Here is a 26,738-nt window from a genome sequence, read left to right as displayed (position 1 = left end):
CGGGGTCTACCCTGGTCTTGTGAGATGTGGCAATGTAAATCCCACCCAAATTTAGGAGGGATCACTCTTTGACAAATCTGCATATTAGAGCGAGACAGATGACTCTAATGTGCAGATTGCCGAGGTGCCTGAGGCTTTGGGATTCATCCCCGTCACCACGGAGACCTCGGGCAAGCGCCTTTCAGCACTGGTCGCCACAAACGGGGCCCAGACAGGATGGCACTCGTGGGTATCTCCCAGGTATTGGAGCCCTCCAGCTGCATGACCTTTGGGCAGGGTGGTGCCTTGGCACTGCTGGTGCCACTTCGGCCTCTTGGCAGTGCCAACCTGGCACTTTGGCAGTGCCATCTGGGTGTCAGCCTGGCACTGCCAAGGTGCCTGGGTGGCACTGCCAGCTGGCTTGGGAAATTCCAGGGTGCCAGATTGATACTGCCAAGCTGGAATTTTTTGTGCGTGCACGATTGGACTTGGCGTGCCCGGTGTGGGTGTTGGAGGGAGTGCAGGGGGGCCGGGGACTCCTCCTCTCCAATAGTGTGTTGGGGCTGGGGAAGCTGGGAATTCTGGTCACTGGCATCCCGATCTTTCGTGCACTGGGGAGTTCCGCGAGTCGCGTTGAATAGACATGTGTTTCTTGGCACTGAGAGTGCCGTGAAACACGTGGCTAAACGCGCTTGCTGGGGGACTTTATTCCCTTCTGATAGATTCATGCCCGCTATTTTTAAATGGAATTGGGCTGATTGGACAGCAGGTGAGCTTGGCGATCAATTTAGTCGTACCGCGCACTACCAGGAGATGGGAGCTGCCTATCCGGCACCAGTGGAAAAGCCAGTCCGCAGTCCTGGAGACAAGACCATGAGACGGAAAGAAATAGGAACAGGAGTAGGCCATTCAACCCCTCGGGCCTGTTCCCTCCATTCATTAGGATAAAGGCTGATCTGACATTCCTCACGTTCACTTGCTTGCCCTTTCCCTGGAACCCTTAATGCTCTTACTGATAAAGACTCCATCTATCTCAGCCTTAACTATACACAAGGACTCTGCCTCCACAGCTCTCTGTGGCATGGAGTCCCAAAGACTCAAACCCCTCTGAGAGAAGAAATTCCTCCTCATCTCAGCCTTAAATTGGTGCCCCTTTATTCTGAGACTATCCCCTCCAGTCCTGGACTCTCCCGTGAGGGAAACATCTTCTCAGCATTTACCCTGTCAAGTTGCCATTGAACTGCCGAGTAGAGGTGGCAGTTCATGAAAGGGCCAGGAAGATAAAGGCAACTCAAAGTGGCCATGGGCACCAAGTTGTGGTATAACGCTCCCCTGGCTAGTTGATCCCTAAAACCTCACAAAGAAATACAGGGAAAAGAATGTTCTTTTGTGCAGGGCAACTTTGACAGCAGTACAGTAATGTTTACCACAATGGTTGACTTCTTCATCTGTAAAAAAAATAATTGAAAATCCTACTCCATTTTGAACAGGCCCTTTAACAAGTTCCCGAAAGAGCTTAAGGAGCCATTTGTTGGTGGCGAGTGGGTTTCCTATTCCTTTTGAAAATTGTAGTCTATCCCAGACACAGTGAGATGCAGCACTGCTCTCTGGGAATGCAATGTTCAAATCAAGTCCACACCCGTTCACGTCCCCACCAGCAATTGAAAATCTAGCCCTATGTTTCAGGACGATAACCTTTCATCAGAACTCTGATGCCTTCTGGTCTTGAACCGAAAGTGTTAACTCTGTTGTCCTCTCCACATATGCTGCCTGACCTGCTGAGAGTTTCCGGAATCTTCAGTTTTATTTCCAGTTTCCAATGTCCGCAGTATTTTGCGGTGGTCTGGAAAGACTAGGATGCTGTTACATTCAGGAGAAATGGCTGAAGTCCAAAGTTAGATCTGGACTTGAAAAAATATGAAGGTACATTACGCTGGTATGAAAGTTTCGGTTCAGAAATTATCCTGTACTGTCTAGGTACACAAGAGAAAAAATCATTTAAACATCCAAAATTGACTGATAAATTCAACTGTAAATGCAAGCAATGAGCTAAATTCTCTAATCCTTAATGTACAGAGTGACTCCAAACCAAAGCTAAGTTGCCTATTATTGGAGCATTTCAGTGTTTATTGTGCATAAAGATAGCGTTAAAAACTGTTTTTTAAAAAAACTTTCTTTGACCACTTCTTACTGTAATGTATTGGCAATGGGAAGACAGGCTATGGATGGTTCTTGACAGTCTATCAATCGATTAATGAAAAGTCTTCCCATTCCAATTTGCCAATTGGGAAGGAGATGTGGCACCTTGAAGAGAAACAGGTTGGGTGGCCAAGGGTGGGTGTATAGGGGAGGGGAAGGTGGTGATGGGAGATCATGTGATGAAACCTCCAGGGAGCAGGACAGGTAGCTGAGACGGTTAAGGAGACAGACAGGATACTTCCCTTTATTAGATAAGGTTGTTAGGTCACAGCTAGAGTACAGCATACAGTTCTGGTCACTGCATTACAGAAGAAGGCGATCGCACTAGAGAGGGTACAGAGAAGATGTACAAGCAATAGAGAACATTAAGTCTGGGGCGGCATGGTGGCGCAGTGGTTAGCACTCCAGCCTCATGGTGCTGAGGAACCGGATTCCATCCCAGCCCCAGGTCACTGTCCATGTGGAGTCTGCATATTCTCCGTGTCTGCGACCCCCACAACCAAAAGAGATGCAGGGTAGGTGGGTGGATTGGCCATGCTAAATTGCCTCTTAATTGGAAAAATTAAAAACTCCGAGGAAAGATTGAAAAGGCTGGGTTTGTTTTATTTGGAACAGGAAGATTGAGAGGAGATTTAATTGAGCTTCATAAAATAATGAGGGGCCTAGATACAGTGGATGGGAAGGCCCCGGGTGTGATTCGCCGACCCCATGCCGGGTGGGAGAATCGCGGGAGTGCCGGGCGATTCACGCCCTGCCGCCCTGGCACCCGCACGCGATTCTCCCACCCCCCCCCAAAACGGCGTGTCACATTTTACGACAGGCCGCTAAGAGAATCGCCGCTCGCCGTTTCTAATAGTCGAGCGACGATTCTCTGGGCCGGATGGGCCGAGCGGCCTGCCTAATCCGACCAATTCACGCCGGCGCCAACCACACCTGGTCGCTGCCGGCATGAACAGCTGCGTGTGGGGCCTGTGGGGGAGGAGGGAGGATCGAGCACCAGGGGGGTGCTCAGGAGGGGTCTGGCCCGCGATTGGTGCCCACCGATTGTCGGGCCGGCGTCTCTGAAAGACGCACTCTTTTCCCTCCGCCGCCCCGCAAGATCAATCCTCCATGTCTTGCGGGGCGGCGGAGGGGAGGATGGCAACCGCGCATGCGCGGGTTGGCACCGGCCAACCTGCGCATGTGGCGTCATTTAGGCGCCAAACTGGAGTGAAACACTCCAGCTTTCACTACGGCGTCTGCACTTTGTCTCCCTTTGGGAGAATTGCGCCCCCCATTTCCCTTAGCAGAAAGGTCAATAACCAGGGAACAGAGATGTAAAGTAATTGGCAGAGGAGGATTGGTGAGAATGTTTGTCACCTAGAGGTCAGTAAGGGGGGAGGGGCGTATGGAACTTACTGCCTAAAGGGATGGTAAAGGCAGAAAGCCATCTCACATTTATAAAATCACTTGGACATGCAGTTGAAGTTCCATAACCTATAAGACTATGGGCCGCTGCGTGAGGCCATTGCGTAGCTGACACATACATGATGGACTCAGTTGCCTCTTTCTGTGCTGCATATTTCTATGATGCTACGATTACATTCACCGCAATGGCACGCCCAGCCATGCAGGCAGAGGGTTAGGATGCAGTTGAGCCCCAGTGACATCACTGAAGCCTGGTCTTCAGGAAGGCAAATAAAAGATTGGGCAGGAAAGGCAGGACTAAAATCAGGCCTTACGTGTCTCTCGAAGGCCACTGTTTCCCACTGCCAAACAGATGCTCTTCAAAGGCAGACACAATGCCAAGAGCTCTCCGTAAATATTTTAATTAGCCTGATCCCAGCTGACCACAATTATCCTTCACCAGCCGCTGGCAAGAAAGTTCTCCAGCTTTTAATTCGCAAAGACAAAAAAAATGTAAAAAAAAGTAAAAGTGGCCGGAAGTTTAAAGATGAAATGTTGCAGCTTGTTGACTGTCGTCACACTATCTGTGACTCAGCCAGGCGTGACTGCAGGCATTAATTATTGCCCTGAACCTGTTTTCTGGTGTTCAATGTTCCTGCAGTCTACACGGGGATCATCAAAGCTGTGAAACTGACCTGGAATGAATAAGTACAGGTGCAAAAATGAAATTGCACACTTGAACAGTGTTAATTTATGACAGATCTGTGTCATTACTGTTGCAGGTTGCCATCTGGCTAGCTGTTTTCCTCAAGCACTGATATGTCAAAGGTTGGGATATGCGCCAGAAGCTACTCTTCTCCTTCTTAGGTCCCTCAGGATTGAGGATTGATTTGCTCCCATTCCGATTCCGATGGGTTGTGGAAAGTGCCAACGTGCGATCTGCGGACTCTTGCCATCTGCAGGGCAGATGGAGCTCTGAAGGGTTGGGCAGATGGGTTGATTGTGCACCCTCTCCAACGTCTCAATCTGCCTCTGCGCGTCCCCAACGTGCCCGGTGCCTTCCCAAATGAGCCTCCTCCATTTTGGACGGTCGCAAGTCAGGAGGCGGGAAGGAATGTTTCACCTCTCCGGGGATACGCCCCAAAGCAAGACATGCCCAAAGCAATCCTGCTGTCCTCCTGAGAGTCTGCGGCTGAGAGTGCATTACTGTAATGTATTAGCAATGGGAAGACAGGCTATGGATGGTTCTTGAGAGTCTATCAATCGATTAATGAAAAGTCTTCCCATTCCAATTTGCCAATTGGGAAGGAGATGTGGCTCTGAGACCTCAGAGTACAGCAGTTGCGCTGGGAGCCTGGTCGACATGCTCCACTCAGTGAGGAAATCACAGGAGCATCCGGGAGCAGATTTGTCCACATAACAGAGCGTTCTGCTACCAACCCTGACAAAACTGTTCCATGATGCTCCACAACCAATGAAATTACTTCTGGAGTGGGTGCATGGGTGAAACGTAATGGGAATTTAAACGGGAAACAAGGCGGCCAATTTGGCAGCTGCAGGAATTCTGAGTTCCCTACGTCATGTTGAGTTTTAACAATGATGTCAGTGGCGTTTCAGCAGCAATTTGGGTGATGTCTGGTGGCAGGTATCGCTTTTCCATGTACTGCATCCTTGAATACTCATTGAATGAAAGCTTTACCAAATTAAGTCCCACCTGTAAGATTAAGTGAGCAACGCATGGGAAAACCTGGGTCAGGCCACGTGTGCCTAGCAAGGCAACTGTGCCACACATGGAAGACCCACATTCACAGAAGGGAGATCAAACATGACAGAAATCAGGTCCAGCTTGAGGGAGGTCAGGTCGAGGGTGTCTGAGGGCGAGTTGAGAGCTGCTGTGAGTAATTCAAGGCTGATGGAGGGAGGTTCCAAGACCACACCAGGCAGGGCCCGGCAGAGTCGGGGAGGCTGGAGACTGAAGGTCAGGGGTCACTGACACAGAATTAAGGGTGAAGGTGTGAGGTTTGAGGATGATTGAGGGAAGGTTCAGGATGATGTTGGGAGTACCAAAGATGATGGGTGGAAGCTAGTTGATATAGGGAGGGTGCAGGTGGATAGTTGGCAGCTGCAAGGACATATTGGGCATGTCCATGGACATTCCTGCCAACACAGATTGAACTGGCAGCAGACCTGGTTGTTCTGGGGGGAGGCGGCAGTGGGATATGAAGGGTCCTGGATGTGGCTCATAGGAGGTTCAGGCATTTACATTAGTTAGCCACAGCTGCTCTGTTCACAGAGATGCCCTTATCTTTCCTGTCTTATCCACCCAGTTCATTCTGTGAGTTTGCAATGCATCTCGTACACCCAGTCCTTTTGCAACTTGAGAGGGGAAGAGTTGGCAGAAAAGGGCTGGGGCTGAGCAACAACAGGCAACATAAAGGCCATAAACAGATGCCAACAGAGTGGGAGGCTGGTCATGAGGAATACAACCAGGGCCTTCATCATCACAGATGAACACTGACGCATCAGCACAGGTTCAGAACGCTCACTATCATCAGCTGTCTTAGAGAGAATGCCAGAGATAGTGAGACTATCCTGGGAGGCTGACCCTGACCTGCTGGTGCTCCTTTAACAAGCCCTGTAACCCTGTGGATTTGGAGGCAACATGATGCCACTTGCCCTCAAGCTCACTGTGGCACTGAATTTCTTAGCCACTAGCTAATTCCAGTGGTCCACTAGTTGTGGCACAGAGTTGCATCAGGGATGTGACCAGTGTCTGGTTCAGTAGGCCTAATGGTTCACCAGCAATGCTGAGGGTCATGCAGCCAAGACAACAGATTTCAAGCCATCACTCAGTTCACACAAGTGCAGGGGGTCATTGACCACACCCATGTGGCCATCAGAACTCTCTGGGAAAAGCCATCTGTATTTGTGAGCCACAAGGGCTTTCACCTCGCTTAATGTACAAATAGCCCATGACCACTGAACATGTATTATGCAGGTGTTTGCTCATTTCCCAGGGAGCTCTCATGACCCCTACATCTTACACCACAACCAGCACACAAATCTGTTTAAGACACCTACCCAAGTGCAGGTGGGATCCTGGGTGACGAGGGCTATCTGCTCAAGATGTGATTCCAGACACCAGTGCATCATCTCCACTGCCCAGCAGAGAAACATTAAAGAACAGCTCATGGATCAGCCAGAGCAGTCACAGTGCAATCAATTGGCCTGTTGAAAATGCTGACGTTTGCTGTTGACACGACCGTAGTGGGTCAGATCTCGAACAACGATGAGTCAGAGTACAGGTGCGAGATAGAGAACCTAGTGGCATGTTGTAACAACAATAATCTCCCCCTCAATGTCAGCAAAACTAAGGAGCTGGTCATTGACTTCAGGAAGCAAAGTATCGTACACACCCCTGTCTGCGTCAACTGGGCCAAGGTGGAGATGGTTGACAGCTTCAAATTCCTAGATGTGGACATCACCAAAAATCTGTCCTGGTAACCCACGTCGACGCTACGACCAAGAAAACACAATAGCGCCTATACTTCCTCAGGAAATGAAGGACATTCGGCATGCAAAGGGCAGCACGGTAGCACAGTGGTTGGCACAGTTGCCTCACAGCTCCAGGGTCCCAGGTTCGATTCCCGGCATTGAACACTGTCTGTGCGGAGTCTGCACGTTCTCCCCGTGTGTGCGTGGGTTTCCTCCGGGTGCTCCGGTTTCCTCCCACAGTCCAAAGATATGCATGTTAAGTGGATTAGCCATGCTAAATTGCTTTTAGTGTCCAAAAAAAAGGTTAAGTGGGGTTCCGGGGATATGGTGGATGTGTAGGGATAGGGCAGAGGTGTGGGTTTAGGTAGGATACTCTTTCCAAGGGCCAGTGGCGACTCGATGGGTCAAATGGCCTCCTTCTGCGCTGTAAAGTCTATGATTCTATGGCAACATTGACTCTTACCATTTTTTACAGATGCACCCTAGAAAGCATCCTATCTGGCGGATCACAGGCTGGTATGGCAACTGCTCGGCCCAAGTTCGTAAGAAACTACAGATATTCGTGAACACAGCCCAGTCCATCACGCAAAACCGCCTCCATGAATTGACTCCTGTTGCCAGGGGAAAGCGGGCAACATAATCAAAGACCCCTCCCACCCAGGTTATTCTCTCTTCCAACTTCTTCCATTGGGCAGGAAATACAAAAGTCTGAGAACATGCACTAACAGATTCAAAAACAGCTTCTTCTCTGCTGTTACTAGACTCCTTAATGACCCTCTTATGGACTGAACTGATGTCTCCATGCATAAAATCAGAGAATCATAGAACTTACAGTGCAGAAGGAGGCCATTCAGCACATCGAGTCTGCACCGGCCCTGGGAAAGAGCATCCTACCCAAGCCCACGCTTCCACCCTATCCCCATAACCCACCTAACCTTTTTTTTTTGGACACTAAGGGCAATTTAGCATGGCCAATTCACCTAACCTGCACACCTTTGGACTGTTGGAGGAAACCGGAGCACCCGGAGGAAACCCACGCAGACACAGCGAGAACGTGCGGACTCCGCACAGACAGTGACCCAAGCCAGGATTCGAACCTGGGACCTGGAACTGTGGAACAACTGTGCTAACCACTGTCCTACTGTGCTGCCCATCTTCTCTACTGAGTAGTACTACACTCTGTATGCTTCACCCAATGTCTATGTCTATATATTTACAATGTGTATCTATCGCATGTCCTATGTTTTTTCATGGATGGAACGATCTGTCTAGACTGTACAAAGAACAACATCTTTCACTCTACTTCAGTGCATGTGATAATAAACAGAACACCAAATACAAATCCAATCCATTTCCGCTGCTTTGACGAATCTGGTGGAGCATTACAATATGTGCCACAGAGGGTGTCCAGCGTTATCAGAGTCTGCTCTACATTGCACAACTTGGCATTGTCACAGGGAGACATCTGCATTCGTGAAGGTTGACGGCAAGGAATTTGTGGAGGCCTGACATACCACAACACCTCTCCAATATTTCCAGCACACCGACCTGCCAGGGCTTCCAGAGAACCTAATTTTTCATTGTGCTTTGCAGGATTGAGGCAATTTGTGAGGGAATTTATATTCTCAGGGCTGCGGAACATGCTGGAACATGCAGCCTCTGGTGGACTTCCTATATATGCTGTGCAAAGAGAATGGCCAAAGTTACTTGCTCCAATTGAACTATTAAAGATGCTTTCATTGACCTGTCATGGAGGCCCAGGAGCAGAAATATCGGTCATGGTAACTTGAGTATCTTATATCCAAAAGCAAGGCCTTTATCCTTAGGGGCAGTCTTCGCTTGTGATTGTGTGACAATTGTCCAATCCCTTCTGGGGAGCGGGGGACGTGGCTTTTTGAAGTAGATCCAGGTGGAGGTGGACGGACATCCCGAGCGAGCAATGGTTTGCAGGTGATGCTATGCTCAGCAGGTAGGTGCCTCAGCCATGAATCCCCAATAAAGACAAAACGCAAATACTCTACAGCTTTGTTGCATCCACAAACGAAAATGTAATCGCCATCAGCCATCAATGATTGCCAATCATGTAGCGTGCCAGGACAACATGTCCTCTGACTAAGCGAGTCCTTATAAATGAACATGATGTACACGTGAATCAAGAAAAACAAATGCTAAATATATACTTGTGAAGAGGTGCAAAATGGCTGAATACTCATGCCAACTTTGTACCCTCATAAGCTCTTATGTTTTCTCTTACACCCACTATGCCTTGGTGCGACCCTGGCATGAGCTGAGGTGGAGGCAAACTGCTGAGCTCAATGCCCCCTTGCCATCGATGACTTTGGCAGCAGTGCTCAGATGGGCCAAGACCCCGAGGAGAAGCTCAATCTCCTCTCACCAAGCCACTGCTGTGTGCAGCACATGGTCAAAGTGAGGGAAAGTAGGCCTCAATGCATGTGACTCATAGATGGACACTTCCAACATCCACACAATGTTGTGCATTGCCTTTGACTGTTCTACCGGATGTCCCCCTACTGTCTCTGCAGCTCCTGCGGGCGACTTGTAGCCGAGGCCTCTATCTTCAGCCCAGAGCTCAGTATGAGCATGATCCCTAACAGTCCTTCTTTTGTCAGGGACTTTAGTTGACACTGCCCCCTTTAGCTGCTGGGATTCTTCTGGGAAGCGCTCACCAGAATATGCCCCCGAATCCTAAAGCAATCCCTCTGACACCCATGCAAGTGTCACTGTGCCGGTGAACGGTGCAGGAGAGGCAAGAGATAGTGCATCCATTGGTGATCGGCATCTTCAAGGATGGAGTTTTGCTGCCATTTGCAGGCACACCATAGTTGCCCCTGCGTGTGTGCCCTCATCTCAGCGCCAGTTTGGGAGCATTCTCACTATGCTGTCTAGTTAATTCTGCCTTGCCATCAGCAATGACATGGCTGCATAACTCCTCGCCAATCTCCGTGCCCTCCTCCTCAGGTGGGATTAGGATCTTCTATTCCAACACAATTCCACCCACCTTGACTCTCTAGGTCATAAGAATTCAATCTGAAAAAATTGGCGATTTAATGGCGTATCAAGGGATACCTATCTCCCTTGTCCACATCCATCTCCATGCCACAAACAGGTCCCATATTATCCTTGGTATCTACGGGCGGGATTCTCCCATCCTGGGCGAAATTCTCCGACCCCCAGCAGGGTCGGAGAATCGCCTGGGGGTGCCTAAAATTCCGCCCCCACCGTGGCAGAGATTCTCCGCCACCCGGGAAGTGGCGGGGGCAGGAATCTCGCCACTCCGATCGGAGAGGCCCCTGCAGTGATTCTCCGGCCTGGATGGGCCGAAGTCCCGCCGCTGGGAGGCCTCTCCCGCCGCCGAGGTTTAAACCACCTCTGGAACGGCGGGCTCAGCGGCGCGAGCAGGCCCCCGGGGCCCTGGGGGGTGGGGGGTGGTCGAACCCTGGGGGGTGCCCCCATGGTGGCCTGGCCCGCGATCGGGGCCCCCCCCTCAGAGTCCGGGCCAGTGCCCTGGCTGCTCTATTTTCTTCTGCGTCCGACGCGGCCTCCGCCATGGCGGAGGCGGAAGAGAACCCCACATTGCGCATGCTGCGACAGTGACGTCAGCGGCCAGCTGCCGCTGACGTCACTGCCGGCGCATGCGCGGACCGGCGAAAGCCTTTCGACCAGCCCCGCTGCCGGGGGCGACGGTTTTTTGCGCCGGTCTTCTGGTGGCAACCGCTCCGGCGCGGGGCTGGCCCCCAAAGGTGGGGAGAATTCCCCACCTTTGGGGAGGCGCGACCCCTGAGTGGTTGGCGCCACTCCCCTACTCCGGGACCCTCCGTCACGCCGGGTAGGGGAGAATGCCGCCCTATGTTGCTTTCTCAAGCAAAACTACCACATGGTTAATGGTGAACCAGGCTAACAGACTCGAACAGGTTGATATTAAGAAGGAGGATGTGCTGGAAATTTTGAAAAGCATCAGGATAGATAAGCCAGACAGGATATACCCAAGGTTACTACGGGAAACGAGGGAGGAGATTGCTGCACCGTTGGCGATGATCTTTGAGTCCTCACTCTCCATTGGAGTAGTACTGGATGATTGGAGGGAGGCGAATGTTGTTCCCTTATTCAAGAAAGGGAATTGGGAAATCCATGGGAATTACAGACCAGTCAGTCCTACATCTGTGATGAGCAAAATACTGGAAAGGATTCTGAGAGATAGGGGGCGCAATTCTCCCAACGGGCGACTAAGTGCCGACGCCGGAGTGAAAACCGGAGTGTTTCACTCCGGCATCGGAGGCCGCTCCTCGCCCCCTATTCTCCAACCCCCAGGGGGCTAGGAGCGGCGTTGTGTCAATTTTGCGCGCCGGGTCTTGGCACTGCATCAAAGCGGCACCATATAAATGACGCGGCCGGCAGCGCTTAAATGATGTCACCCGCGCATGCGCAGTTGCCGTCCTCCCCATGGGCACCCCGCAAGACATGGAGGATTGATCTTGCGGGGCAGCGGAGGAAAAAGAGTGCGTCCATTAGAGACGCCGGCCCGCCGATCGGTGGGCATCCGGGCCAGAGAATCGGCGCTCGCCTGTTAGAAACGGCGAGCGGCGATTCTCCGAGCGGCCTGTCGTGAAACGCGGCACGCCGTTTTGGGGAGGGTGGGAGAATTGCGCATGCGGGTGCCAGGGCGGCGTGGCGGGAATCGCCCGGCACTCCCGCGATTCTCCCATCCGGTGTGGGGGTCGGAGAATCGCGCCCAGGATTTATAATTATTTAGAAAAACATAGTTTGATTAAAGATAGTCAGCATGGCTTTGTGAGGGGCAGGTCATGCCTCACAAGCCTCATTGAATTCTTTGAGGATGTGACGAGACATATTGATGAAGGTCGAGCAGTGGATGTGGTGTATATGGATTTCAGTAAGGCATTTGATAAGGTTCCCCATGGTAGGCTCATTTAGAAAGTCAAGGGGCATGGGTACAGAGAAATTTGGCTGTCTGGATACAGAATTGGCTGGCAGAAAGAAGACAGCGAGTGGTAGTGGATGGAAAATGTTCTGCCTGGAGGTCGGTGACCAGTGGTGTCCTGCAGGGATCTGTTCTGGGACCTCGCTCTTTGTGGTTTTTATAAATGACTTGGATGAGGAAGTGGAAGGGTGGGTTAGTAAGTTTGCCGATGACATGAAGGTTGGTGGAGTTGTAGCTAGTGTTGAGGGCTGTTGCAGGTTACAACAGGACATTGACAGGATGCAGAGCTGGGCTGAGAAGTGGCAGATGGAGTTCAACCTAGATAAATGTGAAGTGATTCATTTTGGAAGGTCGAATTTGAATGCCGAATACAGGGTTAAAGGCAGGATTCTTAGAAGTGTGAAGGAACAGAGGGATCTTGAGGTCCACGTACATAGATCCCTCAAAGTTGCCACCCAGGTTGATGGGGTTGTTAAGAAGGCGTATGGTGTGTTGGCTTTCATTAACAGAGGGATTGAGTTTAAGAACCGCAAGGTTTTGCTGCAGCTTTTTAAAACCCTGGTTAGACCACACTTGAAATATGTGTCCAGTTCTAGTCGCCTCATTATAGGAAGGATGTGGATGTTTTGGAGAGGGTGCAGAGGAGATTTACCAGGATGCTGCCTGGATTGGAGGGCATGTCTTATGAAGAAAGGATGAGGAAGTTGGGGCTTTTCTCACTGGAGTGAAGAAGGAAGAGAGATGACTTGATCGAGGTGTACAAGGTGATGAGAGGCATGGATAGAATGGAGAGCCAGAGACTTTTCCCCAGGGCAGAGATGGCTGTCACGAGGGGACATAATTTTAAGATGATTGGAGGAAGGTATAGGGGAGATGTCAGAGGTAGTTCTTTACACAGAGAGTGGTGGGTGTGTGGAATGCACTGCCAGCAGAGGTGGTGGAGTCAGAGTCATTAGGGACATGGACAGCAGTAAATTGAAGGGGTGTAGGTTGATCTTCGATTAGAATAAATGGTCGGCACAACATTGTGGGCCGAAGGGCCTGTACTGTGCTGTTCTCTGTTCTATGGTTTGGCCTAAGTGCCAAGCTGAGGATGGCTGTCCACGTTCCCACCTGGGCTCCTTCCCCAGTCACACAGATCCATTGCTTGATGCTCTCATGCGCCCTGCTGATGCTTCAACACCATGTCAAAACTTTTTTGCCCCACTTTTTTTTTCTGTCATTCTCTGTAACGTTTTGTATTCAGCCTGGTTCTCAACTGAATTATGAGCCCAGCAGTTATCGTAAACCTGGTTTTTCAGTTTCATTTTAATCTCCGCACCTTTCATCACCCATGGCGTTCCAGCTTTGGACACCTTTGCTTTCTCAGGTACGAACTGAGCCTCAGCTCGGCCCAGCTATCAGGCGTCCTCCCAGATTTCTGGACTCCTGTCGCTCCTTACCATTGTTGCAAGTTCATTCATTTAAAAATAAATAAATTTAGAGGACACAATTCATTTTGTTTTCCAATTAAGGGGTAATTTAGCGTGGCCAATTCACCTACCCTGCACATGTTTGGGTTGTGGGGGTGAGACCCACGCAGACACGTTGAGAATGTGCAGACTCCACACGGACAGTGATCGGGGGCCGGGATCTAACCCGGGTTCTCAGCGCTGTGAGACAACAGTGCTAACCACTGTGCCGCCATGCCGCTCGATGCATGTTCATTCATGATCAATGTAATCTAAAAGACGCAGTGACCCTGAAAATAAATCAGCCTTGGGATAGTTCGGGCAAGGCACAGCAAATGGTTTCATTTTGACGCAAGCAGTTTATGGGTTACCTTTATCAACGTGGCTGTCTGTTCTCCAATGTAGTCGATCAATTGCAAGTTTGCCAATGCCTAGAGCAGAAATATGAAGAGAAAAATCAAGTTATACTAAGATTATAACTGTTCAGTAAAAAAAGTACTCCAGAAAATCTGCTCTCCTTCATTCACAGGACATTTCCGCCGGGACATGGACACACTTGGTTTCACAGTTATTCCCTTTAGAGGAATGCATCATTGCTTCATGGATTTTGCTTTAAGAGACCCAATTTCAAGATTATGCCTTTTACAGTTTTCAATTCCTATTCGGTTTTATAAGCTTCTGGCAGCTTGCGATGAATTATAGGCTTCTTGAAACAAGCATTATTTCGCAGTTTCAGCTGAAACAACCTCTAATAAATACCGTGCAAAAGCAGCTCAGATTTCAGCAATCACTCCGTTGCAGAGCCACGAGTTGGAAAGGTTACGGCTTTAGAACAGTTCGAGCAAAATTGGAGCACTTGATCTTGCCTTGCCATCGTTAGACTCCATTCTCTCGACCTGTTTGTATTATGTGAATATTATTTTACCTTTTTCAATATGCCACATTCTAAGATGTGAACGTTTCTGCGTACCTTTCTTCCTCCACATTCGTGGTTCCCTGGCATCTGTTGGTGAAATTAGCCCCGTCACAGAATAAAACTTCACCTAACTGTCAAGACCAGTCCGAGAGTCCACGCTGTGAGAGGGCAAGGAATGTAGAGATTATTCGGGCTGGATTCCCCGAGTGTGAGGCTATGTCTTCACGCCGGCTTGGGAACGCTGGCGTTTTACGCCCGGAAATCCGCTGCAAAATGGCCACCGATCCACCGTTTGGCTGGGAGCTGGCATCCGAGCAGCGTACAGCACCCAGCTCCAGCTGCGGATATGGCCGGAGAATTGCCTGGTCCATGGCCGGGCATGCACACAGCGGCAGCGCCGTGCAACATGGTGCCGGGTGTGCGCGGACCCGGCCTGCAAAATAGTGCCCCCCCCTTTGGCCGGCTCAGGAGCCCTGGTCCACCCCCCCCCCCCCCCCCCCCACCCCTCCAACAGTGCCCCGAGCACCTGACAAAGTCCCCCCTGCCTGTGATCAGCCCTCCCCCGACTGTGACGGCACTGGACTGAGTCCGCTGCAACCACACCGAGTTCCCGACGGGTGAGACCATGAGAGACCCACGCCGTCGGGAACTCGGCCGGTTGGGGGCGGAGCATCGGGGCTAGGCCTCAGGCAACGCCCTGAGGCCGTCGATACGGCAGGCGGCATACTCGCTTTGGAGGGGGTGGAGTATCGCAAAAGCGGCACCGTCCCCGATTTGGTCGGGAACGGGTATTCTCCAGCCGACCGCCGAACGCGATTTCGGCATCGGCAACCGGAGAATCCCACCCAAGATGTTTTTAAATATATGTACTTTCACAGGATGTGGGGGTCACTGGCTAGGCCAGCGTGTTTATCACTTTTGTTGCTCATCCCTAATTGCCCCTGGGAAGGTGATGGTGCTCTGCTTTCTTGAGCCGCTGCAGTCCATGTGGTCCACAGTGCTGTGAGGGAGGGAGTTCCAGGATTTTGACCGAGTAACAGTGAAGGAAGGGCAATATAATTCCAAGTCAGAATAGTCAAAATCCTGGAACTGCTGTGTTTGATGAAGATCAGGGTATTGTTCAGCAGAAATTTATATTTAGAAAGCGCCTTTAATATAATGAAATATCCGGGGCGACACGGGCTGCACAGTGGTTAGCACCGCTGCCTCACAGCACCAGGACCCGGGTTCAATTCTGACCTTGGGTGACTGTCTGTGTGGAGTTTGCACGTTCTCCCCGTGTCTGTGTGGGTTTCCTCCGGGTGATCTGGTTTCCTCCCACAGTCCAAAGATATGCAGGTTAGGTGGATTGGCCATGCTAAATTGCCCCTTAGTGTCCAAAAGGCTGGGTGGGTTCACTGGGTTATGGGGACAGGGTTGTGGGCCTAGGTAGGGTGCTCTTTCCAAGGGTCGGTGCAGACTCAATGCGCCAAATGGCCTCCTTCTGCACTCTAGGGATTCTATGATTCATGTTCGGTTGAACATTAACTGTCTATTGATAACACATAATTATGGAGATACACACATTTGTATATACAGGAGAGAAAAATCAAGCTATGAGCTAACTCCATGCTTGCTTTTACGCAGGTCTCTGTCCAGTCCACAAGACTCTCTAGCCTCAGGTTATGCATCTCTTTACATCGCACAGTGTTCAGACTTGTTTCTCAGTCCTACATTAGCCCTTGCTATAGCAGATATACTTGCACTACAGTTGAGAATTTTAAAATCATGGCATTGCTTGACTCAATCTTTGAAAAAGCTCTGAAGATACACACTAGCACTGAGCCAGAAGCGAACTTGTTTCTAGTTGTACACATATGCTGAATGCATACAGATGATATTTCTTCTCCAGTCTCCATTATAACAGGAACAAACATGTGTTCATTATTATCATCGACTGAAATTTCTAGCCAAGGGTCCGCGGGCAGGGGTGGACATATTCGGGTCTGGGGGCACTGTGGTGGGGCAGTCCGGGGTGCGCGAGCCGGCCAAAGGGGGGGACTATTTCGGCAGGCCGGGTCCACCTGCGGCACCCGCCATGAAGCACGGGGCGGCCACTGCAGGCTGCCGCCGTGCACATGCACGGCCACGGACCCGGCAGTTCTTCAGCCGTATCGGCAGCTAGAGCTGGGAGCTCTAAGCTGCCTGACTGCTGGATTCCCCACGGAACGGAGAATCGGTGGCTATTTCATGACGATTTTTCCATAGTGAAACACCACCGTTTTCACGCCAGCATGGGGACTTAGTCTCTAGAACGCAGAATCCAGCCCAAGATCCCTTAGTCGGATCATTATGAACATGCAAACGTACGAATTAGGAGCAGGAGTAGTCCACTCGCCAGGGTGCCAGACTGCCAGTGCCAAGGTAGCCGGGTGCCAGGGATTTGGCCCAGGGATGCCCTGCTCTTCAGAGGTAGAATGAGGGGGCCTCGAGGCCCCCTTAAGGGGGAGGTTGGGGCAATGGGGGGGGGGGGGGGGGGGGGTCCAGAAGCCGTGGTGGAGGAGCAGGAGAGGGCCTCGAAAGATCGAGGCAGCACTTAAAACTGGCGCCCCAATCCATGAGTCCTCTTCCAGCACCAGTGCAGGACATTCGGTAAATGCGGCCTCAGCGTGGCATTCCAGACCGAGGCCCAAAGAAACGACAGAATCCCTTCAGATAGCGGGGTCGTTCTCATCGCTGCAGACACCAAGAAACACCCCAATCTACGCGCCCAAAGCAGGACTCTGGTTTTGGCACGTTAAATCGCGCCCAATAACATTCACCTAAGGTTGTGCACACTTCTTCCACCTCTCTGTATTGCCCTCAGACTTCTTCAAACTCAACTCCATCTGCCATAGTCTTGCCCATTTATTTAGTCTGTCCATGTCCTTTGTAACTTCATCCCCTTAAACATGTAAATTTACTGTGCCTCCTGATTCAGAATAAACCCACACAAAGCAGCAACATCATTCCTATGACATAAAGCGCCATAAATCATGGGACACAGAACCTTTTGTCTATATTACACACAGATAATTATCCATTTCTGAGCTCTTTAAGATGTCTGATGTATCAGATAATGCCAGCTGTGCCAAATCAATAGGTAGCTTTTTCTGCAAGTTGCTGCCCACTGGTTGGCACATTATCTTGTTACCTAGAACCAGAAAAACGAAAGAAATGGGAACAGGACTGGATCATCTGAACTTTTGGGCCCGGTCTGCCATTCAATCCAATCATAATGATCTTCTATCTCACTTCTTCTCTCCCACTCACTCATATCCCTCGATTCCCTCAGAGACTGAAGATCTGCCTTCAACAGCCTTAAGTATGCTCAAGGATGGAGCATCCACAACTCCCTGGGGTCGAGAATTCCAACCATCCTCAACCCTTTGAGTGAAGAGGCCTCTTCAGCTCAGCCCGAAATGATTGGCCCCTTGCCCCCTGCGATTGTGACCCCGTCTTCGAGATTCTAAACGCAACTGAGCTCTCAATCGTAAATAAAAATTGGAGGGGGGGGGGGGGGGGGCGGAATAACAACATAAAATACCTCCATCAGGACAAAGAGCGCAGCGAAGAAGAGAAGTGTTGCCCACTCCACCCTGTGCAGTATAATCTCAAAGTCTTGAACGTCAGCCAGCACCAGGAGCCATATGGCGCCCAGCATTGCGATCCAACCTATTAAAAAGGCACATCGACAGTTAGTACAGGAACAAAGTTTCACACAAAATATGTTAACACCCATGAAACAGAATCAGACAAATCTGATCAAGAGAAACTTGAGGAGCTGTATTTGAAGTGATTTCGCTCGCAGTTTTGGCTATCACAGCGTGTGCGATAAATATGAAACAGCAGCTCACTTTGTGCATCTGAAGGCGCTGCCAAAGGGCTAATGACTGATGCAAATTAAAACAATTAACGATTTAGGATTTCCAGGTGGTCGCCTGGTTAGACGGGACCGATTGCGCAGTCTTCTATTTCCTATATCGCAATTCTGGCTGAAGCTTGTTGTGTAGAGAGGATTCAAGGTCATAAAAATGAGGAGAAAGGAAGAACTTGCATTTGTGCAACACGTTATCAGCTCTCCCGAACAGCACAAAATGCTTCACAAGCAATAGATTATTTTTGAACCACGGTCATTGTTATAGTGTCAGGTATTGTAGCCTATCTGAAAACTCTATAGTCAGGCAAACAAAGAGAAAGTTGTTTGAGGAGGAAATCTGTTTTTCCACAGGTGTTGGGTGAGTTGGAATGGGCAGTGATTTTTTTTTGCAACGTGACAAAATAGAAAGCAAAGGGCTGCGGGTGCTGGCAACCTTCAATAAAATGCATAAAGTGCTGGAAATATTCAGCAGGTCTGGCAGCATCCGTGGAGGCGAATAACTTTCCGACAGCACTGTTGCTACAGGCTGGCTCTTCAGCGGTTCAACGCTCCCTCACGGAGCCATGGTGGAAACGAGCGAGGTGGGCAAGGATCTGGACCCGTGAAGGCCCCCACCTCCCCCACCCCCCAGAGCCGTGCAGGCCTCCCCCACCACTCCCACCCACCTCTGCTCGGATTACCCCATCGCCTGGAGGGGTGAGTGCCTTTCCCCCTCTTTGTCCAATCACCGACAACAGGAGGACTGGAAGAGCTGGCACGCCCCGCTGAACCTTTTCTCCAAGGCCCAACGGTCCTCACCATCAAGGATCCCTCGTGCATCACCGGCATCTAAATCCGGGGCAGATGGGACAGGCCCAGCCCACGATCATCGTGAAAGAGGTTAGAACCAAGGCGACACACAGACTGGGGAAAGGTTTTTACAGCATTCCTTCCATGTCAGCGTGAGCCACAGCTCGCCTGAATCCTCACCTGATGGACAAGCGACGCTCCGAAAGCTAGTGATTCCAAATAAACCTGTTGGACTTTAATCTGGCGTTGTAGGACCTCTTACAGTGCCCACCCAAGTCCAACGCCGGCATCCTCACATTCTGGTGATAAAGACATGACAAAGATCATGGGAGGAGGCCGGAAACTCAAGTAGGTGGTGCCTTCGCTGCTACTTTACCAGGTGCTGAAGCTGCCCACTGAGTGTGCCCATTGCTACTCTCTTCTCCTTGATAGTGTCCCTCAAAAGCAATTGCCTTACCACACCCCTACCCCCCCCCACCCCACCCCACCCCACACAACCCTCTAACCAAGAAAAGGAATTTGCATTTTGTACCCAGATGTCAGATGGTACTGCTCCATGGTGACATGGATTTTACATTGCTCAACATTCGTGATGTAGTTTTTCTTTCTCATTGCCAGTTGTTCATTATAGTGTGAATTAGCAACATACCTGCAGTGAAATCTCAAATAGACAAATGAAATTTGAATTGAATGATTGAAATGAATTGATATGAATTGAAACAGAGTTAACATTTTGATCTGAATATGACCCTTTTTCAGAATTAGGTTTGTGATTGGTCCCCTTGGAAGATGGGACACATGCAATAGTTTGTCTGAAATGTGTCATTTAGGCTTGCCTACTGGAGAGCGTTTCGAGGTCTGCGCATCTTGTACTATGATCTGGTCGTCATCAGATAGGTTCCAAATCCTCTGTGCAAATACCTCTGCTCTCAGAGAGCAGGCAGGGCTCTGGCTGCGAGGTTAGGAGCTCTCACGCTCTCGTGTTCAGAGATCACATGGTGTTCACATTTAAAGTTCAGATAGGAAGCGGTGCGGGGTGGAAAAATGTCAACATAAAGATGAGGGGCTGGATTCTCCGCACCCCGACGCCGAAATCGCATTCGGCAACAGGTGCAGAATCCAGTTTCCTGCATGTAATCGGGGCCGGTGCCGGTTTGCCGATTCTCCGCCCACCCCCTAAAATCGGCGTACTCGGGGACGCCGCGCAGAGTATCCACCACCTGAGGCCATTGCCAGAGGCCTGCCCCGCTATTCTCCGCCCCCAACCAGCCGAATTCCCGATGGCGTGGATCTAATCTGGTCCTGCTATTTGGGAAACCCGCGAGGCAGCTGCAGACTCGGTCCGCGGCCGCCACAGTTGGGGGCGAGAAGATTGGACGGCAGGGGGGTTTCATTCGGGACTGGGGCATTTGTGAGCAGGCGGTCCGGGTCGGGGGTGCCGCCAATAGGGGGCACTGTTTCTGCAGTCCAGGTCCGAGATCTGAGTCCGCCATGGAGCACACCGCGGCTGCTGGAGGCCGCCGCCGTGCTCATGCGGAGGGCCGTGGCTGCGAGCTCCATGACAGCTGCCTGGTAGGCCCCTGCAGGGCTCTGAACCTGTGGCCTTTGACACCAGTTTTTCACGTCGGTGTCAGGACATAGTCCCGGAAACGGAGAATCCAGCCCGAGAATTTTAAAACTGAGATGTTGCTGGCCGCAGAGTCTCAGTGAGCACAGGATGATGAGTGAATGGGATGGTCATCGTAATCGGGTGGTAAAAAAGGCATATGCGACGCTTGCCTTCATCACTCGAGGCAGCGCCGGCCCTAGGGTTGCTGGCGCCCCGGGCAAGCTGAACTTCGGCGCCCTTGTGGGGGGGGGGGGGGGGGGGGCGCCGAGCCGAGAGGGGGGGGCGGGGAGGGGCGGGGACGAGGAGGGGGGGCGGGGCCGAGGAGGGGCGGGGCCGAGGAGGGGCGGGGGTGCGGACCCGAGGGGGGGGCGGACCCGAGGGGGGGGCGGGGGGGGGCGGACCCGCGGGGGGTGCGGACCCGAAGGGGGAGCTGGGGGGGGGGGGGCGGACCCGAAGGGGGGGCTGGGGGGGGTGTACCCGAGGGCGGGGCGGGGGGGCGGACCCGAGGGAGGGGGGGCGGACCCGAGGGGGAGGCGGACCCGAGGGGGGGGGCGGGGGGGGACCGAGGGGGGGGCGGGGGGGACCGAAGGGGGGCGGGGGGGACCGAGGGGGGGGCGAGGGGGACCGAGGGGGGGCGGGGGGGGGACCGAGGGGGGGCGGGGGGAGCGGACCGAGCGGGGGGGCGGACCGAGCGGGGGGGCGGGGGCGGACCGAGCGGGGGGGCGGGGGCGGACCGAGCAGGGGGGGCGGGGGCAGACCGAGCAGGGGGGCGGGGGTGGACCGAGCGGGGGGGCGGGGCCGCCCTGGGGGAGGTCGGCCACCGCGCATGCGCTGGTTGGCACCGGCCCAACTGCGCATGCGCGGGACCTGAGTCTCTGGCGCCCCCTAGCACATGGTGCCCCGGGCGACTGCCCGAGTTGCCGGTGCCTTGAGCCGGCCCTGACTCGAGGCATAAATTCCAAAAGCAGGGCGGTCATGTTGGAGTTGTGTAGGACTTTGGTGAGTCCACAGCTGGAGTACTGGGTGCAGTTCTGGTCGTCACATGACAGGACAAATGTGATCACGCTGGAGGAGGTGCAGAGGAGATTCACCAGAGTGTTGCCTGGGATGGAGCATTTAAGTTCTGAAGTTGGATAGGCTTGAGTTGTTTTCGCTGGAGAAGAGAAGACTGAGAGATGAACAGATAGAGTATACAAGGTTATGGGGGGCATTGACAGGGTGGATAGGGAGCAGCTGTTTCCCTGAGTTGAAGGGTCAGCCACAAGGGGACACAAGTTCAAGGTGAGGGGTGGGAAGTTTAGGGGGGATGTGAGGAAAAACAGGTTTTACCCAGAGGGTGGTGATGGTCTGTAGAGGGTTACCCCACATCCTTTAAAAAGTACCTGGATGAGGACTTGGCACATCATAACATTCAAGGCTATGGGCCTAGTGCTGGAAAATGGGATTAGGTAGATAGGCCAGGTGCTTTTCTTGTGTCAGTGCAGACTTAATGGGCCGAAGGGCGTCTTCTGCACTGGATTATTCTGTGATTCTGTGACCTGCTAAGAGCTGGGATTTATGCAGTAGACTTTTAGATGAACTCAAATTCATTGAAGATGGGAGGCTGGCCAGGCGAACAGTGGAATAGTCAAGTCTGACAAATAATACCTCAATTTATTTAATGTTGGCAGGATCACAGGGTGAAATTCTCCCATGCCCCCAACAGCAGGTTCAATGGCAGGCGAGGGAGGGGAGAATTCACCCAAAAAATTGGATTTCTGTCAACATGGATTTTCCATGGGTTCACCTGCTGGTGTCCACCATGGTGGTTTGGGAAACCCACAGCTTGCCGGCAATTAAAAGATTTTCATCCCTCTATTGGGATGCGAATGAAGGCCCGTCGGGTAACTTTCTCCCCAGCTCCAGATTCCCCACGATGCCAACAAAACTATCATTGATCATTGTAAAAACAATGGGAAATCCCATTGACAAGCGGCGGGAAGACAGAATCCCACCTCCAGCGAACGGCACGCAGCCAAGAACCACGGGGCGAGAGGACCGGAGAATCCAACCCGTTGTCGACTCTTAACTGCCCGCTGGCAAGCCATACAATTCAAGGGCAATTAGGTGTGGGCAATTCCAGGGCAATTAGGAATGGGCATCAAATGTTGGTCTTGCCAGAGACAACCTCATCCCGTGGCAAGAACACATTTTTAAAAATCAAGTCCAGCACCCAATTGGCATTTCTCTTAATGCCCTGAACTTACTGGCCAAATTGCTCATTGATAACTGTGTGCATAACTGACACACTATTATTCTTCCAACACAATGTGGCCCATGGTCACTTGCCCATTCTTCTTTCTCCTTCAGATGTCATCAGCACAATAGGACAACTGACCGCACCCTTTGTTCCTCCTCTTCTTATGTGGCTTTTTTAAAATAAAAGCTGAATCTGGCTCCGCAAAGAGATTATTTTACGCCTTTATTTGTATTTGTAACCTCTCCAATTAGTTTCTGCCAAGGCACCCTGCTAATGGGGCGAGCAGGCAATCTGCTCCAAGGTCTCTGATATATCAATCCATCTGTCAGAGACAGAATAAGCAGACCCGAGAAAAAATTTGCGCCAGCGAATGTGTGAAAAAAAATAGATTTGGACAAAGAGAGATGATTAAAAATAGAAGTAGATTTTTCAAAGAAGGGCTGTATTTTTTTGTCATTTTACAATTACACTTTCTCCCAGGTACAATGGAAATCAGACATCACAAGCGTGAATGGCAATAGACACAATCATGAATAAGAAATAATGACAGGTCGGTTGTTAGGCTGTAATTTTGTTGAGATCGACAAGAGGCATGAAGCTGAAAATTTGAAGATAATGCGGTTAGCAAGCAAAGAATGAGAAAAGTCACGGGCTTCAAAATCTGTGGGGCTGCACAGGAAGGTTGACTGCTCCCGAATGGTATTGGAGTTTGGAGGAAGTGCAGGGAAGTGAGGCAGAAAGATGGGGCTGGATTCTCCGCCGGCGGGATGCTCTGTTTTGCCGGCAGCCCCGGGGGGGTTTCCCGACAGCGTGGGGCTGCCCCACAATGGGAAACCCCATTGACCGGCCGGCGTAATGGAGCATCCCGACGGCGGGGTGAGGCAGAAATGTGGCGCGTTGGAGCGGAGAATCCAGCCCAAGGATTTGAATAGCCAGGTACACCCAGATTCCACCCTCCCTGTACATCCAGGGGAGGGAGTCATGAGTAATTCCACCACCTCACTCCCAGTGAGACATTCTTGGAAGAATTCCCCTCTTCGCACCCTCAAAGGAATTTGTCAAAACCCATGCCAAGTGAGACTTTGCACAAGTGCCCCCTTGTGAGAACATGATGAATCCCCAGACATTTACAAGATAAGCAATTCTGGAGGCAGTCAATTGTCTTCTCTCTGATTGCTTCTGGTTGCTCTGTTGCATCTTTCCGAGTAAACAACGTTACCCATCCTGGCACAGCGAGCTCACCTCAGCCTCTGTCCCAAGGACTCCAGCAGAATAGGAAGGGTAAGAAGCTGTAACATGCAATATTCTCGACTAACTTTGGAACTTGTAGTCAAGATTTGTGAAATCTAGCCAATCCAGGGACATTGGCAGTTTAGATGAGGTACAGAGTGCTGCTTACCGTAGCCAACTGTACAGAAACTGCTTTGACCAGATTTTGCGGCTGAAAGGATTTTTCCAAGGAAAGTGAGGCTGCTAAATGGAGCAAGCTGCCTCTTCACAGCTAAGGGAAAACAAGATTCTCCGGGCCATAGACTGTTTGGCTGTAAGGCCCACTTTCCGAATGGAGAGTTAAATAAAACAACAGACAAGCATACATCAAAGCTGTGTTAAAACATTATACTTGCTGGAATACAACGTTATTTACTGTGCAGAACCATAGGCCAGGATTTTCTAAACGCACCATGGCGGATGCTCTCTCTTCTCCCCCCCCACCCCCCCCCCCCACATTGTCCCACATCTTGGTCTGTCACGTTTAGAGGACCAATAGCAGTATTCTGGTATTTGTTTACCTCCATTTAATTTGCTTTTTGACGTCTTTCAAGTTGCCTCTCTCTTTATTAATGACTCTTCTGGTTTGTCCAGTTCCTTCCGAAGGGAATGTGCTCTCCGTTCATTCCTAGAACGGACTCGAATTTTCTTTATCCGTGGTATTCGTAGAATTCATAAAATTTACAGTGCAGAAGGAGGCCATTCGGCCCATCGAGTCTGCGCTGGCTCTCGGAAAGAGCACCCTACCTAAGCCCACATCTCCACACCCTGGCTCCGTAACCCAGTAACCCCACCTAACCTTTTTGGACTCTAAAGGCAATTTATCATGGCCAATCCATCTAACCTGCAAATCTTTGGACTGTGGGAGGAAACCGGAACACCCGGAGGAAACCCACACAGACACGGGGAGAACGTGCAGGGACCGCACAGACAGTGACCCAAGCCGGGAATCGAACCTGGGACCCTGGAGCTGTGAAGCCACTGTGCTAACCACTATGCTGCCGTGTCACCCTATCTGCAATGTTCTGGCTGGACATTTGCGTTTCGCAAATGGAACCTTCGATTCCACTTATTTCACATCTGACCCAAACATTTTGCAGTTGTGATCTGAAATCCTTTTGCAAACTTATGAATTTTGCAATCAGCAGAATGGCGTTCAGTACATCTGAGACATTGAGTGCTTTTTATTCTGGTACCTTGTGCCTTGCTGTCGGATTTATATTTGGCGATCTTATTTCTGTCTGTCGCAGAACATTGTGGCGCTTCATTGGGTGTTGCCTTCTCTCTGGGGTCCCTTTGGTCTGAAGCCGGAGTTTTTCATGTAGTTACAACTTTAAATGTAATTGCCCCTGTCAGGCTATTGGGGCAGTAACTATATTGTTTATTCAGGCTCTGTGTCGGTTTCTCCCTCTGTGAGTTACCAGTGCTTTTTTGGGGTTCCCATGAGTACGGGCCTGAAACTTTTTTTTAAAAATTCTGATCAGCAGCATTTCTTTTCAAGGTGTTTCATTCTTTTTTTCTCTTCTCCCTTTGTTGGGGTTTTTGTGCCTTCTCAGATTCTGGCAGTATACTGTGGCTACCCCTTTTTTTAAACTGAAAAAATTCCTTCACTGGGCTGCAAAGAATGGTGCTATGGTGATTCTTTTGTTTGATTTTATACTCCGCAGGATGTATTTTTTTCCTTTGCCAGCCGATTTTAATTTAATTTATTTTGTTCAACTTCAAGTCAGCATGACCACTCCTGCTGCCATCTGCTCAGCCTCTAGGACTGCCACCTATTCTATAATGGAAGTACAGATTATTTTGTGTAATTATTGCTCACTGTCTTGTGAACTGATCAGGTTCTTTGACTCTGTGTCACTCAGGGGTCTTGCGATAGACTTCCACTCACTCAACTTCCAAAATCTGAAGCGAAGCTTCTTCAATTGTTGGTCTTCTTAGGTGCACTTTCAGCTGCTTTCAAGTCTTTCATATCTTGCAGGTTCTGATCAAAGTTGGTACCATCGCCAATCATGTGATAATATGGTATTGTCTTCAGCGTCGCAATTTTGAGGAACAAAGAACAAAGAACAAAGAAAAGTACAGCACAGGAACAGGCCTTTCGGCCCTCCAAGCCTGTCCCGACCATGCTGCCCATCTAAATTAAAATCTTCTACACTTCCGGGGACCGTATCCCTCTATTCCCATCCTAGTTTGAGATTTGTATGTTTAAACATGAACCATTTACTGCTAATCTTTAACTAGTTAAAGAGCCCAATTAATGGCATGTGTGGAGCTGCTTCTCCATGCAGGCTGTTTCCAGAGTGTTCTCTCTGAGTCACTTACCATGTGGCTTTATACATTATACCTTAAGTGGTGCTATTTTCCAGTCCCTGTAAATCCTTGCTCTGCTGAGCACCTTTACTGCACATACAATCTACTATAAGTAGGTCACTCAATAGGTGCCAATCATCGTGTGGTTTGGGGTTGCTGACCAGTGGAAACTAAAGTGTGTTTGAACGATATATATCAGTGAGAATTGAGAATCATGGAATATACAGCATGGAAG

The 26,738-nt window shown here is 50.7% G+C and overlaps 1 protein-coding gene across 1 annotated transcript in view; it reads right to left on the bottom strand.

Moving 5' to 3' along the window:
• The window catches only part of oca2 (oculocutaneous albinism II), a 559,961-nt gene that overhangs the window by 101,910 nt on the left and 431,313 nt on the right, over positions 1-26,738 (bottom strand). Inside the window, exons 19-20 of the mRNA XM_038818856.1 lie at positions 17,952-18,079; positions 13,842-13,901 (exon numbers count right to left, since the gene is read on the bottom strand). Of these exons, the coding sequence (XP_038674784.1) occupies positions 13,842-13,901; positions 17,952-18,079 (188 nt within the window). The remainder of the gene's footprint in view (positions 1-13,841; positions 13,902-17,951; positions 18,080-26,738) is intronic.

This window comes from Scyliorhinus canicula, chromosome 14, assembly GCF_902713615.1.
Source record: "Scyliorhinus canicula chromosome 14, sScyCan1.1, whole genome shotgun sequence".
NCBI lineage: Eukaryota > Metazoa > Chordata > Chondrichthyes > Carcharhiniformes > Scyliorhinidae > Scyliorhinus > Scyliorhinus canicula.
Note: the sequence above shows the minus strand (reverse complement) of the source record. Positions and strands in the feature narration are given on the sequence as shown.